Source organism: Centruroides vittatus, unplaced genomic scaffold (genome assembly GCF_030686945.1).
Source record: "Centruroides vittatus isolate TY-2023 unplaced genomic scaffold, ASM3068694v2 contig_749, whole genome shotgun sequence".
In the NCBI taxonomy this organism is placed as follows: domain Eukaryota; kingdom Metazoa; phylum Arthropoda; class Arachnida; order Scorpiones; family Buthidae; genus Centruroides; species Centruroides vittatus.
This window is the reverse complement of record NW_027122485.1, coordinates 609,682-625,640: the sequence shown is the minus strand read 5'-3', so window position 1 is coordinate 625,640 and position 15,959 is coordinate 609,682. Positions and strand designations below refer to the sequence as shown.

The window sequence follows — 15,959 nt, the reverse complement described above, 5'->3', positions numbered from 1 at the left end:
TGTTCTTTCTATTCTCTGAGATCCTTGAATCTCTTGACCTAGTTTGTCCTCTCTCCAGACATGACTTCAAACTCATTTCAAGCGAGGAGGGTTGTCGGACTATCCAAAAAAACTTATCAAGTCCAACTAAACCAAACAACAAGTTTAATAATTGTAAAAGCCTTACTGTCTTTAAATTCTAATATTATTGTTAATTGTCTACTTGGACTTTACTTATTAATAGGACTTTATACTGGTGTTTAAAGATTGGCACAGTAATGAGAGTTATTTCAGGAAAGAACGAAATTTCTTTATTATATCACCTGTAGTAATAATTTCTGTACTACAGGTGATATACAGTAGAGCGTCGAAAATTGGCGTCAATTGGGGACTGGGGTTGTTCCAATTAGTCATTTGTTCCAATTTCCGACTTTGTACGAAAAAATATATTAACCTGTCCGATGTTCAAATTTTTCTCCGTTGCGTATCGCTTTTTGTTGAATTTTTCTCTGTTGCGTGTCTCTTCGTGTTGAATTTTCGTCGATTTTAAGCCTAACGAAAATTTTTATAATAATAATCGAGGCTATCGTATCGTTAAAAATTATTTCTTTATTTTGTACAAACAAAATAAATATATTGAAGAATATAAAAAACATGAAAATTATACTTTAGAAGTAAATTTAGTATCAAAAACGTTCGATTCAGCACGACACAGTCCGACTGAAAATCGTTCCAATTTCCGGCCATTTCAATTACCGACGCTCTACTGTAATAAAGAAATGTGTGTTCCATTCTTTGGAATTATTTTTGTACGTCAGTTCGAACCTGAGGATGACCTATGGAATAGATCGAAAACGTTAGTTTTCTTAATTAAATTTCCCTCAGCAACTTATAAGGTGGTGGTTATTGGAGTATATATATTTTTGCTGAGTACGTTTATGTTCAATATCATTATGGCGGCACCGGTTGAAGCATACAAAGAGTACAGGAAGTTAGCGATGAAATTGGTCAAAGCTAATTGTAAGTTCGAATTCTTAAAGGAATGTTTGAAAAACAAAGTTTTTCCTATGTCAATCTTTAGACTCTCCGTCCCAAAAGAGTGCTACTCGCTAAAGTTCAGATTTTGTTTGGCGTGTCTAAGAAGGTCTATTAAATTAGTAAGAAATAAAAAATATGGGCTCCTGCGTCGCTTCATTGACCTCGAAGATAAGATTTTTGAAGAAAATCCGGAAAAGTTAATAGATATTAATGAAGGTGTTGTTGGTCTTACGGATAATATCCATAAGAGTTTAAAAAAGAGCTATGTTAAGAAAATGAAATGGATTCTTAGTAAACAAAGCACGAGAAAGATTGGAAAGAACATTACTACATATGTTGTATGGGACCAAGTTCAAGTTCCGGAAAGAGTAAAGGAAGTAGCCTACTGCGCGACGGCCCGAACTTCGTCCCCGAGAACGCAGCGAGTTGGGAAACCTCCATCCAAGAGATCGAAAGAGGATTAGTTGGCTTGGATCCGATAGAGAAAGATTATCTACGTTGGAAAACGATTATTATAAATCCAGAAAAGTGGAGAAGAGGAGGGACTGAAGACAAAGACATCCGTTACACTAAACGTTGGCTGAAAGTAAACAACTTGGTGGCTACAAGAGCGGATAAGAGTAAACAAATAGTTATCATGAAAAGGCAGACTTATAATAAAGCATTGGAAGAGTACCTCGAAGAGACGGAGTGTGTTAGAACCAAGGATAAAGTAGTTGAGAATATAGATAGGAGGCTCAAGAAACTCGAAGGAAGTAAGCTCTCGACGATTTTACCGTTTATCAAGAAGTGCTGTAACCCCAGACCTGGAGTCCCAAGGCTATTTGCATTTGCTAAAACGCATAAGGAAGGCAAGAGAATAAGGCCAATTGTGGAAAAATTTAAAGCCCCTACGTATTTCTTAGAAAAAAGGTTACACGGTTATCTTTCCTCCCTTCTGGAAGGCAATATATTGATTGCAAAGGATCCTACGGTAGTAGTTAAAGAGCTTCAAGACATAACTCTGATGGATGAGGAAGTGGGTACTATATTAGATTACGAGAGTATGTACCCATCCGTGAAAATCGAGTCCTGTTTGGAAGCACTAATGGAATCCTTATTTAAAGTAAACCCAGAGTTGTTACACCACAGGGACGATGTTTTGGAGTTGGCTAACCTTGTATGTTGTGAATCCTTCTTTGGTTTCGAAGGCCATACTTACAAACAGAAAAGGGGAGTTCCTATGGGAAGCCCTATGTCGGGCTTCTGTCCGAATTAGTGGTTAAGAAAATTGAAGAAAAAGTTCTACACAGCTTCAGGAACAATATAGTTTACTACAAGAGATATGTTGACGATGTCCTCATAGTATGGAGAAGTAATCGAGGAATCAGTACCTTTATAGAAAGAATTAACGATAACGAAGACGGCCTACGTCTGAAACTGGAGCAGAAAAGCTCAGTAGAGATACACTTCTTAGACATCAATATCACTTTTAAGAAAGGGCATCTATCAACTAAAGTGTATACTAAACCCACGCATAGCCCACTCTACATCCCGCCACAGTCAAATGATCCATTTCGTTATAAATTGGCAGCCTTTCGTACCTTAGTCAGGAGGGCTTTTACTTATTGCGATAACGTTATAGACATGGTTAACGAAATCGACAGGATCATGCGAATAGCTGAGAACTTGGGCTACCGAAGAAACGTAATTAATGGTATCGTGAAGAAGTTTGAAAAGAGTGATGCAAGAACCTCTAAACAAAGGCCTAGTGGATATACTAAGTTTACGTTCAACAAAAATGTACGGGGCATTATGAAGGAGATAGCGGACATTAAAAAATCAACATTGATCTTAAAACGAGCCCCGAACCTCTACAAAATTCTGAGAACGGATAAAGAAGAGATTAAGAAAGAGGATAAAGCTGGGGTCTATAGGATCCCTTACGAAAACCAGCAATTAGGACTAAAACAGGAATATATAGGGGTTACAACGAGAAACCTAGGTGTAAGAATCAAAGAGCATAAATATGATGTAAGGAAAAGTTCTAACGCTACTGTTCTGGCCCAGATGGCCCAGGCCGAAGGATTCGTCGTTGGATGGGAAGAAGCGGAAATCGTCAAACAAATATATTCTCCAACTTTAGCAGAGACGGCGGAAAAAATAGAAATTTACAAGAGTAGACTCGACAACAGATGCATTAACGCCAAGGACGCTGAGAGATTACAGTCAGCTTGGAAGTTTGCAATTAAGAGACTTACAAATGGCTCATGACTTGCGATGTGTTTCGTTTTCGGAGGACTTTAATATTTTATTATCTGTTAAATGATGTTAGCGTGTACTAATAACCTTGGTATTGTTATGTGTTTGTTAGTTTACATTTATGTATTTTTTGCGCTTTAATTCTAATTTTAATTAGTTGCTCCGTTGTCGTTTTTTTTTTGAATTTAAATATTTTGTGTTCCATTCTTTGGAATTATTTTTGTACGTCAGTTCGAACCTGAGGATGATCTATGGAATAGATCGAAAACGTTAGTTTTCTTAATTAAAATTCCCTCAGCAACTTATAAGGTGGTGGTTATTGAAGTATATATATTTTTGCTGAGTACGTTTATGTTCAATAAGTTTAATATTACAAATAACTAGTTATAAGAGAACAAATACATAGACATATAGATAGGCCATACAAACGTATTCAGAATTTCAAATGAAACATCGAAAGAACAAACTCAAACATATAACTACTTATCTGCTACTAGGCCAGGAGAGAGAAAGAGTTTACAATCAATTAAACATAATACCTCGGTAGTATTTATGAAACCGTGCCGGTGCTTATTCTGCAACTTGAACACAAAACTATATGGTGTATTTTCTCGGACACATGGCAATTTTCATCACTAATTTTTCTGATCAACTGAAGAAAACTTAGTGATGAAAATTGCCATGTGTCCGAGAAAATACACCATATAGTTTGTGTTCAAGTTGCAGAATAATACCTCGGGTAGAGTGTGTGATGTCTTCTCTAGGTCATCGAATCTCTGGCGTGGTGACCAGAGGCATTTTGGCGACAGAACTACTCCAACGTTTGTCCCAAGACTCAGGTGCAAACCTGTTATATCTGCAACCTCTTCCCACCAAGTGTGAGAATTTCGGTCAGGTGATTCTATGTCACAGCTGCGCTCCAGTGGGCCGCAATAAGATCTTGTCACGGGAATTTGACAATCTGGGCGAAGGTTTATTTCCCCTTTGTTATTTGATTCTCATGAACATGTAATCGTTTAGGTGTCATTATTCACACACATCAACAGCTAGCCAGTGTTGTCAGATATTAGGGAGATGAAACACCTATAGTGTAACTTAAAAGTACCTACTTTTTCCTACCACCATATTAAATTCCCTACTTCAGTTTTAAGGCTATAATATTAAAATAGAAATTATAATAAATAATAACAATAGGAATTTATTAATAGTTACAGATAGTAATATTTTATTGTCATAATTCAATGCTCTAAAAGTATTTTACATATCTTCATCACTGCTAATGTCTATATACAATGAAGACACTGGATACCATTGCTGTTCTGTGTTCTTCCTTCAAGTTCAACACATTCAAGTTACAGGAATTGAATAAAGAATACATATCTTTTGGGATCACATAATCATAGGAACGTTTTCCTTTCTTCTTCATATCCAGTTTAACTCTAACCAATGCCTCCAATATATCTGTAGCAGTTCTGTTTCGTGTTTTGTTTTAATGTCAGTTACCATGGAAAATATTCTTTCTACTGCAGCATCTGAATGTGGCAAATTAATACAATGTTGGCTAGCATTCTTATATTTTCAAAGTGACGAACATTATTGTAATTCTTGCACTGTGACACCTTTATCCAAAACTGTATAGTAGTTAGCTTAATTAAGCATTTCAGATTTTTCATTCTCAGAAAAGAAATGGGGCAAATTTCCCCATTCATCTGACAGTTTTGTTTCATTTAATTTAGTTTTAAACTTAATCAAAGCTTCTGGCACCATTCTTGGTACATCTGATTTACAGTTCAAAGCCATGGAAGGATCAAACAATCTGAATTCGTAACTTAAGGCATAATCTTGCTTTGAAAAGGGCTTCTTGGAAAGCAACTTGATAAAATCTTAAACAACATAATCTAAAAGTCAAAATATTTGATTTATTGTACTTGACATGGTTTGACATTTCCCATAGAATATTTTCGGTTTCTGTCCCAAGTTTTACTTCCACTACAGGCAATGAATTATAAGCAAGTTTTGGGTTGCATGTGAATATTTTTCCACTCTGTACTTCAGAAAGCTTCATAAATTTACTGGCAATCAGTTGCAGAAATCTTTTGCGTTTTGACCCTAATACTGTTATGAGCACTGTATCAGACTGGAGCATTATATTAAACAAATTTATATCAGGCAGCATAACATTCAAGAACTGTAAATATGCTTTTGTGAATAAATTATCTAAATCATTAAAGATTACTTCTGCAACTGTGCTATTGTATCATTGCTTTTGAAAAGAAGTTCCGTAAAACAGACCACTGCTTTTGGAATTCTGTCAACACAATGAGAAAGAGCCATCCATCTTGTTCTGCTTGGACCGATTATTTTTTGTTTAGCTACATTCATATATGCTTGCAGCTCCAATATAGCTTGTCTGTTTGAACTCCATGTCTGTTCAAATGTGGACAAGAAAACTAAATGAAAAAGTGACTGTATATTTTTGGCAATACTTGCAATGAAGTGTGCTGTATAACAAATAAAGGACAAAATTACGGTTTCAAAGTTCCTTTTCAAAATACTAGCATCAAGAGTTTTTACTTATCACACTAGCATTGTCACTACAATATCCAACAATTTGGACTATTCAAAGATCATGTTCATAGACTTTTTTCAAGATTTCTGAAAAGGTTTTCAGCATTTGCACCATCAGCCCCTATCTTAATCTAAGGTGACCAGATTTTAACATTGGTAAAACGGGACAAAATTCACGGGGAGGGGAAGGGGTTGTCTGTTTAAAAAATTATTCTAGAGCCACAAAATTTTATCATCAATAAAACTGCATAAATTGTATTGTATTTTTTTAAATTTCAACATATGTAAAATTTACAAATATAATAAATATAAATACTATTATAAATTTTTAAAAACTTTATTCTTTTACATATTTCTCATTTGAGTGAATTTTTTAAATAAATTGCTGCTGTTGTTTAAAATGTCATAAAATTTTCACAAGAATTTGTTAAATTATATTTTACACATAATATTGCTTTTATAGTCTCAACACTTAATTGTGATTTGTCAGATGTCCACAATTTATTCACGGTAGAAAAAACGCGTTCAGTGGGGGCATTTGTTCCTGGTAAGGACAGTGTGTATTTCACAATTTTTAATGCGTTATTGTATGGAATATTGTTTCAAAATGATGAAATATTTTTAGCCATTTGTTCTCTGTTGAGATTTTTGCTGATGCCCAAGATTGAACCTTTTCCTTATCAATATATTTCTAAAAAATAATAATACTTCATTAAAAAGATTATTTTCGGAAATATTGCTATCTGGAAAATGTTGACTAATGTGATCGAATGATTTTTGCACATCTTCCCAATTAAGTTCTTGTTTTAACATGACCCAATGAATATGCTCAATATCATTGTAACGTTCCAGCAAAGAATGCCCATTGTTAACATACACAGCCATAAGGGTCACATTCCTCTATTTTGTTCTAAAGGGATTGATTACAACCACCCAAGTAGAAAGAGTTGGAAAGGAAATTTCTAAAGGGACAAAATATATGTCTAATATGGAGTACATCCACAATACGAAACGATCTTTACCGAATCTTGAACATAAGAGGCAAGTTAAATATAAATTTTTAAACGTGTCCGATACGCATAGGTTCCTATCGTTTTATAAATTTGTAAACATTTCGGCGGCGCTTTTGATTACGCAATGGCGTCGACGAACGGTGCACATACGGTAAGTAATCCCAGAACTTTTTATTTATTGCATAGTTTATATGGATTATTTTAAAAAAATTATTCGTGAATTGGAAATGTTGAGTCAAATTAGTCTAGAATCGATTAATTTTATGGAAGAAAACATTTCACACAGCCGTTACTTCTAAACTGCACACGCGCCGGGCTCTGATTAGCTCATGTATTTAAGTGACACGTACAGTACAACACGGATTTATATAACACGGAACGTATCTACCATGTTATAGAAGAGTCTACTGTAATTTTAATGGCCGCCGCCATCTTAAAATAGAAAGTTTGCAACAAATCAAGTATAATTTATTTTTATATCGATGTTTCTTGTAAAAATTTAATTAGAAAAACACTGCGTAACGTAAAAAACAAAATACTTTTAATTGTAACGTTCGGCAAATTATAATTTGTGATATTTTCAATGGCCGCCGCAATCTTGAAATAGAATGTTCTTTAGAGATAAAAACTTAATTTTTATGTTATATCGATTACTTTTGTAAAAATTTAATTAGCGAAACATTGCGTAACGTAAGAAAAGAAATAATTTTAATCGTAACGTTCGACATATTAGAATTTATATTTCCAATGGCCGCCGCCATCTCGAAATAGAAAGTTTTCTCGAATTTTTTTATTATAAAATAAAATTATAAATAAAGTTGAAATAGATATATCTATTATTTGCCTACTCTAATATATTTTTATAAATTTATTTATTAATTTTTATATAATAAGAAATAAAATTGTTACATGTGCAAGAGAAAGTTTTTAAATAAAGTAAGATATTATCTCCTCCAAGTACTTTAAAGAGTTTAATTTATATATCATGTAAAAAGCCCCCTTTTGGTTGTTCCGACATGACAGAATAAGCTTTAAAAAATAAAAATCATTAAAACGAAAATAAATTAATAAATATGCATTGAATTAAACATAATCAGGTATTTTTACTAAATCGGCTTGGTCGTCCGCGAAACGCAACAATATTGGAAACAATAGATTTTTCCATTGTTTTACTTTCTTTGTTGTAAGTGGGCGATTTTCCAACGAGAAAGAAACTTTTGAGAGTTTTTTGCTTCATTTCGTGAGAATAATTGCTTCAGATAAAAATGTAAGTAATATTTTGGCAGATTACACAATATATCGTACAAATATTATGATAAAAATAGAATTAGTTTTATAAAAATAGGAATATTATTCATCGAAACGTTTTACAGATTAGAAATTGTCATAATTCCATTGGCCATTGCCAGTTTAAAGTTAAAAGTTCGCTAGCAAATAATAGTTATTTTTTTCGCAATTTTCCTGTTTCTTGTAAAAATTTTTATAGCGTAGCGTAAGAAACGACATATTCTTAACCGTTACGGTTAAGAATAAGGTTCGACAGATAAGAAATTCTTATATTTATAATTGTCGCCGCCATTTTGGAATGAAAAGCTCTAAAAATTGAAAGTTATTTTTTTCTTTATTTTGATATTTCTTGTAAAAATTTTTTAACGTAACATTGCGTCACGTAAGAAACGTAATGTTTTTCATCGTAACGTTCGACAGAATAGAATCTTTGTTATAATTTACCTAGCCGCCGCAGTCTTGAAATATAAAAGTATTTTAGGAATGAAAGAATCTTTTTATTTTTATATCGATATTTTTTTGTAGTAATTGAATTAGCGAAACATTGCGTAACGAAAGAAACGAAATATTTTTAATCGTGACGTTTGACAGATTGGAATATGTTCTATTTCCACTGGCCACCGCCATCTTGAAATTAAAAGTTCGCTAGCAATTAAAAGTTACTTTTCTCGTTATTTTCATATTTCTTGTAAAAATTTAAATAGCGAAACTTTGCGTAACGTAAGAAACAAAATTCTGGTCCAATAGCGGGCATTGCCTTTGAGTTTAAACGAGCACTAAACCTACTAAAAACATTTATTATTCAACGGCCATAAAAATTGTATTTTTTTAATGATGTTTCAAAAGTTAAGTTATTTTTCTGCGAAAAATTTGCTGATCAGAAAAGGCGCGCCCGCCGTTCGATGAACCGCTCCGACGAAAACAAGCTTAAGAAATGGCGTCGACGAACAGTGCACATGCGATAAGTAATCCCACAATTGTTTGTTTATTGCATAGTTTATATGGATTATTTTTAAAAAATTATACGTGAATTGAAAGTGTTCAGTCAAATTGGTGTAGAATGAATTAATTTTATGGAAGATAACCTTTCACACAGCCGTTACTTCTAAACTGCACACGTGTCGTGCTCTGATTGGCTCATATATCTAAAAAGCGAAGATTTTACTGCGCCGAAATCAAACAGCGCATAGGTTCGTATCGCTGTATAAATTTCTAAACATTTCGGCTGCGTTTTTGATTAAAAAGCGAAGATTTTACTGCGCCGAAATCAAACAGCGCGTAGGTTCGTATCGCTGTATAAATTTCTAAACATTTCGGCTCGTTCTTTGATTAAAAAGCGAAGATTTTACTGCGCCGAAATCAAACAGCGCGTAGGTTCGTATTGCTGTATAAATTTCTAAACATTTCGGCTGCGCTTTTGATTAAAAAGCGAAGATTTTACTGCGCCGAAATCAAACGGCGCATAGGTTCGTATCGCTGTATAAATTTCTAAACATTTCGGCTGCGTTTTTGATTAAAAAGCGAAGATTTTACTGCGCCGAAATCAAACGGCGCGTAGGTTCGTATCGCTGTATAAATTTCCAAACATTTCGGCTCCGTTTTTGATTAAAAAGCGAAGATTTGACTGCTCCGAAATCAAACGGCGCGTAGGTTCGTATCGCTGTATAAATTTCTAAACATTTCGGCTGCGTTTTTGATTAAAAAGCGAAGATTTTACTGCGCCGAAATCAAACGGCGCGTAGGTTCGTATCGCTGTATAAATTTCTAAACATTTCGGCTCCGTTTTTGATTAAAAAGCGAAGATTTGACTGCTCCGAAATCAAACGGCGCGTAGGTTCGTATCGCTGTATAAATTTCTAAACATTTCGGCTCCGTTTTTGATTAAAAAGCGAAGATTTGACTGCTCCGAAATCAAACAGCGCGTAGGTTCGTATCGCTGTATAAATTTCTAAACATTTCGGCTCCGTTTTTGATTAAAAAGCGAAGATTTGACTGCTCCGAAATCAAACGGCGCGTAGGTTCGTATCGCTGTATAAATTTCTAAACATTTCGGCTCCGTTTTTGATTAAAAAGCGAAGATTTTACTGCGCCGAAATCAAACGGCGCGTAGGTTCGTATCGCTGTATAAATTTCTAAACATTTCGGCTCCGTTTTTGATTAAAAAGCGAAGATTTGACTGCTCCGAAATCAAACGGCGCGTAGGTTCGTATCGCTGTATAAATTTCTAAACATTTCGGCTGCGTTTTTGATTAAAAAGCGAAGATTTTACTGCGCCGAAATCAAACGGCGCGTAGGTTCGTATCGCTGTATAAATTTCTAAACATTTCGGCTCCGTTTTTGATTAAAAAGCGAAGATTTGACTGCTCCGAAATCAAACGGCGCGTAGGTTCGTATCGCTGTATAAATTTCTAAACATTTCGGCTCCGTTTTTGATTAAAAAGCGAAGATTTTACTGCGCCGAAATCAAACGGCGCGTAGGTTCGTATCGCTGTATAAATTTCTAAACATTTCGGCTCCGTTTTTGATTAAAAAGCGAAGATTTGACTGCTCCGAAATCAAACGGCGCGTAGGTTCGTATCGCTGTATAAATTTCTAAACATTTCGGCTGCGTTTTTGATTAAAAAGCGAAGATTTTACTGCGCCGAAATCAAACGGCGCGTAGGTTCGTATCGCTGTATAAATTTCTAAACATTTCGGCTCCGTTTTTGATTAAAAAGCGAAGATTTGACTGCTCCGAAATCAAACGGCGCGTAGGTTCGTATCGCTGTATAAATTTCCAAACATTTCGGCTCCGTTTTTGATTAAAAAGCGAAGATTTGACTGCTCCGAAATCAAACGGCGCGTAGGTTCGTATCGCTGTATAAATTTCTAAACATTTCGGCTGCGTTTTTGATTAAAAAGCGAAGATTTGACTGCGCCGAAATCAAACAGCGCGTAGGTTCGTATCGCTGTATAAATTTCTAAACATTTCGGCTGTTCTTTTGATTAAAAAGCGAAGATTTGACTGCGCCGAAATCAAACAGCGCGTAGGTTCGTATCGCTGTATAAATTTCTAAACATTTCGGCTGTTCTTTTGATTAAAAAGCGAAGATTTGACTGCGCCGAAATCAAACAGCGCGTAGGTTCGTATCACTGTATAAATTTCTAAACATTTCGGCTGTTCTTTTGATTAAAAAGCGAAGATTTGACTGCGCCGAAATCAAACAGCGCGTAAGTTTGTATCGCTGTATAAATTTCTAAACATTTCGGCTGCGCTTTTGATTAAAAAGCGAAGATTTGACTGCGCCGAAATCAAACAGCGCGTAGGTTCGTATCGTTGTATAAATTTCAAAACATTTCGGCTACGCTTTTGATTAAAAAGCGAAGATTTGACTGCGCCGAAATCAAACAGCGCGTAGGTTTGTATCGCTGTATAAATTTCTAAACATTTCGGCTGTTCTTTTGATTAAAAAGCGAAGATTTGACTGCGCCGAAATCAAACAGCGCGTAGGTTTGTATCGCTGTATAAATTTCTAAACATTTCGGCTGCGCTTTTGATTAAAAAGCGAAGATTTGACTGCGCCGAAATCAAACAGCGCGTAGGTTCGTATCGCTGTATAAATTTCTAAACATTTCGGCTGTGCTTTTGATTAAAAAGCGAAGATTTGACTGCGCCGAAATCAAACAGCGCGTAGGTTCGTATCGCTGTATAAATTTCTAAACATTTCGGCTGTTCTTTTGATTAAAAAGCGAAGATTTGACTGCGCCGAAATCAAACAGCGCGTAGGTTCGTATCGCTGTATAAATTTCTAAACATTTCGGCTGTTCTTTTGATTAAAAAGCGAAGATTTGACTGCGCCGAAATCAAACAGCGCGTAGGTTCGTATCGCTGTATAAATTTCTAAACATTTCGGCTGCGCTTTTGATTAAAAAGCGAAGATTTGACTGCGCCGAAATCAAACAGCGCGTAGGTTCGTATCGCTGTATAAATTTCTAAACATTTCGGCTGCGCTTTTGATTAAAAAGCGAAGATATTACTGGTGACTAAAATAGAAAACAGTTAATTCCCTGTTTTAAGTCCTTAAGACAGGGATTGTGTCATTAACTGTCATGTTTTTTGAAGAAGTTCTTGGAATTTTCAGCGAAAAGAAAGAAGGATGGAATATCATTACCATTATATGAAATTTGTCAACCAACTTCGGAAGGAGGGTGTACAGAAGCGAAAGACGGACAACAGGTTGTTCTATCAACATCTGCAGAAATGGAACAGAAACTCGAGGACAAGAGTGCGTTTTATTAACATCTACCTACGGAAGGGAAGTAGAAGCGCAATGATTAACAAATTTTTGATTCGTTAGCAACATCTACTGTTACTCTTGTTTTATAGTTATTTGAACAAAATAAAATTGATGACATTTCAAAGAAATTTGTCTAATCTGAAAATCCAGGTGTGGCCAAAATTTTTCTCAATAAAAAAGACTATTTAGTCGAACATCCCCCTTTGCAAATCATCAACTAAAATTTCCCAAGATATAAGTCAAAAAGAAAATTTTTACTTCTTACTATAGTATATTACTTCCAAATAAAGAAAAAGTATTAAGGTTATGATTAGTCTAGTCTATTTCTAAAGATTCGATATTTTGTTTGTACTGTAAATTTTTCGGTGATGGAAAATTGCAACTTAATAATGAATATGAATGCAAAGACGCAACCATTTATCACGTATTTTTAGTAAACATGAGAAAAGTGAACCTCACATCAAAAATTGTATCAGTTTTGTTCAGAACAAACTTAGCAAAAAATATCACAATTGATTCGCGAGAACAGAAGTTGTATGAGACAGAGAAAGAACTGTATCAGTGTATCTGGTAATCGAACGGATAATTCATGCAATACAGTTTTTAGCCAGACAATCCTTAGCTTTCCGTGGATCATTTGAGCAGTTGTTTAAAAATAATAATGGCAATTTTTTTATGTTAATAGGAACGTTCTCAAAAGTTGATCTACTTATGGCAGGACATTTACGCCGTATTTAAAATCCCAACTTGAAAAAATATTATCCATTATTTAGGATATCAAATTCAAAATGAAATTGTCAAACTTCTTTCTGATGCAATTAGCCAAAATATATTAGAAATGGTCAAAGATGCTAAGCATTTTTCGATTATTTTGGATAAATCCCTGATGTAAGTCGAGTTGAACAAATGTCAATTATAATTGGTTTCGTACATTATAATAAAAGATCATTTCATTTGTGTTAATAAATGAAATTAGAGAACATTTTCTAGGATTTTGTTCAGTAGACGACACGACGGGAGAGGGATTGTGTGATTTTATCTTAAGTCATATTAAAATACTAAATTTAGATATTCTAAATCTTTGGGGACAGGACCGCTAATATTAATATGAAAGGCAAATACAATGGGCTACTGAAAAAATACTGGAAAATTATCCTAGAGGTTTTTATGTTCCTTGTTCAACACATTTTTAACGGTTTTTCGAAAAAGTTGTCTGAGTTGAAGGAGGTTTGTATTAAAAATTTTTAAATTTCCGGTAAGAACAACCAATACTAAGCAGAAAAATAATTTCATCAATAAACACCAAGGGCTGTTTGCATATAGCAAATAACACATTTGTGTATAGCAAATAAATGCTAAGAAACATTTATTTGCTTTTTTGAAATTTTTGAACAAGTAGGCAAAGCGAGTAGGGGCTAAGCCACTTGGTAAAATATAATTTGATGAAAATCATACAGATGAATTTGATTCAACAATGTAGTTTAATATATAATAAAATTTGAATGTATTCAAGATCTAATTCCATTTGTAAACAATTTAAACTCGTGCTTCTAAAATAATTTCTGAATATTACCATAATTAAAAGAATTTATCTAATACTGTTATTGGACAAATTAGATTTTGACATGTTCAGTTTCTGAATAGAAGAAAATAAAGTATGTTCAATTTTAAAAATTTACTGTAGACCCAATATTTTTAGTAAAGAATGAATTTATTTAAATATCTGTGCGAACATTTGTATATGAATTTCGCTAATTTACATTGATAAGTGCCTATATTCCGTATAAATGTAATGCCAGAAATATGGTTTTGTTGAAATTCAAACACGAAGATAAAAGCTATACTTTTGGTGCCTAAGAAGTTCAGGACTACGTGGCTCTATTTCTCATAAGTTAATCTTCAACTTTATTATTCCTATTTATATTATTATTAAAAACGAGAGCTTAATTAGCGACTAGCAGTCTTAAAAGACTCAAGTTTTCTTAAAATTTACTTAAATACATTTCGCAAAAATTAAACTAAACTTAATGATCGACATATTAAACTTGAAATGTTTGCTGATTTTTCCTATCTTTTCTATCTCATTTATGTCTACCAAATACTTTGTAATTCGTGCATTTTAGAAACTGTAGAGAATGTAGACTGCCAGGTCTTACATTTTTCCCGTATGCTTTACGTCTTTTTCGTACATTTACGGTTTATGCTTTTCTTTTGCCTGTAAGACAATTTCTTCCTTTTTTTCCTCTCGCATCTATACACACAGGGGCGAATCTAGGTTTTTCGGGGCTTAGGGCTTATTGAAGTCCAATGGCTCTATTTACAATAAAACAAATACTATAAATTATCATTATTACTACATTATTAATATTAACTATTTTTTACTACATGATAAGTGCTCATTGTTAATGAAAAAGTATAAAAAATTTGTAATAATAATTCAATTTTTGTGGGCCCTTGACATTTGGGGGCCCGAGGTTTAAGCCCTATTAGTCCCTATGTAGATCCGCCCCTGTATACATCAAACTACTACATCAAAAGATTTTTTATTTTAAAACTCCCAAAATATTGTAATTACAAGTAGAATGTTCTAGCTTTATAAATGTTGTTGATATATATTAAAATTGCAAGAATTTGTTAACCTTGATGAGCTGCATGAAGAATTGTGAGTGGAGGAATGTTTTATTAGTGTTTTAATTAACAAGATGTGCAAAATGAAAAAAAATACAGGCAGAGATATGCCTGTATTTTTTTCTAAAGTTTCCAAGAAAAATGTTCCAAACATAAATAAAATCATAGGGTTTTTACTAAGCATTCCAGGCTCTAATACCTTTGTATAAACGGTTTTTTTCAGCAATAAAGATTAAATAAACAGATGTTAGAAACAGGAACCATCCGGAGCTGATCAAAGTGTAACTACAGAATGTAAACAATTTCTCTCTTAATTCACTTATAAGCTATTTTACCAATTTGCAAAACAAGATGAAAAATTATTAGCAGCAGCTAAATCACGAGAAATATTAAAAGTAAATGGCATGTAATTAATGTAAACAATGTTCTACACAATGTAATAAAACGTTTGATCTGTGGTAGAATTTTTTTTGTGAAAAAACTTGGCAACCATTAGAGAATGTATTATACTCGACTCAGTGATAAAGATTTTTGAAAAATTTTCCATTATGAAATTTTATTAAAAATAAAAGTTTGGATAAAGCGCTTTTTCTGATATCTTGATTGGAAATAAATCTTAAGAATAAAAAGAGAGTCAAAAACAGAAAAATTACAACTACCTTTGTGACATAAGTTGCACAGTAGCTCTTATAATTTAATTTGATTTAAAAATCTGTGAATCCAGAAAAATAGGTTCTAAAAATAAACAAAAATTATAGAGTTATAAAATGTTTTTTTTTAAATAATATATTTTATAGGTTACCATAAATATATGTTATATAAAAATATTCTTACGTACTTGTATATGTCGTAGTCTGAATACTTATATATATTTGTAGAAGTATAAACTCTTATTTTTATTTAATAGATAATTTACAATTTTAATAAA

At 33.5% G+C, this 15,959-nt stretch overlaps 1 protein-coding gene across 1 annotated transcript; it reads left to right on the top strand.

The window, feature by feature from the left end:
- The first annotated feature begins 1,357 nt into the window (after positions 1-1,357).
- On the top strand, positions 1,358-3,270 carry LOC136981280 (uncharacterized). The gene is made up of 2 exons (XM_067277583.1): positions 1,358-2,163; positions 2,208-3,270. Exons 1-2 carry the CDS (start codon positions 1,358-1,360, stop codon positions 3,268-3,270), a joined length of 1,869 nt encoding a protein of 622 aa, XP_067133684.1.
- Positions 3,271-15,959: the final 12,689 nt, after the last annotated feature.

Excerpts from the sequence above, each read along its gene's own strand:
- LOC136981280 (XM_067277583.1), top strand. The coding sequence starts at position 1,358 with ATGGGACCAAGTTCAAGTTCCGGAAAGAGTAAAGGAAGTAGCCTACTG. Across the intron at positions 2,164-2,207 it reads CACAGGGACGATGTTTTGGA|GCCATACTTACAAACAGAAA; the intron begins GTTGGCTAACCT and ends TTGGTTTCGAAG.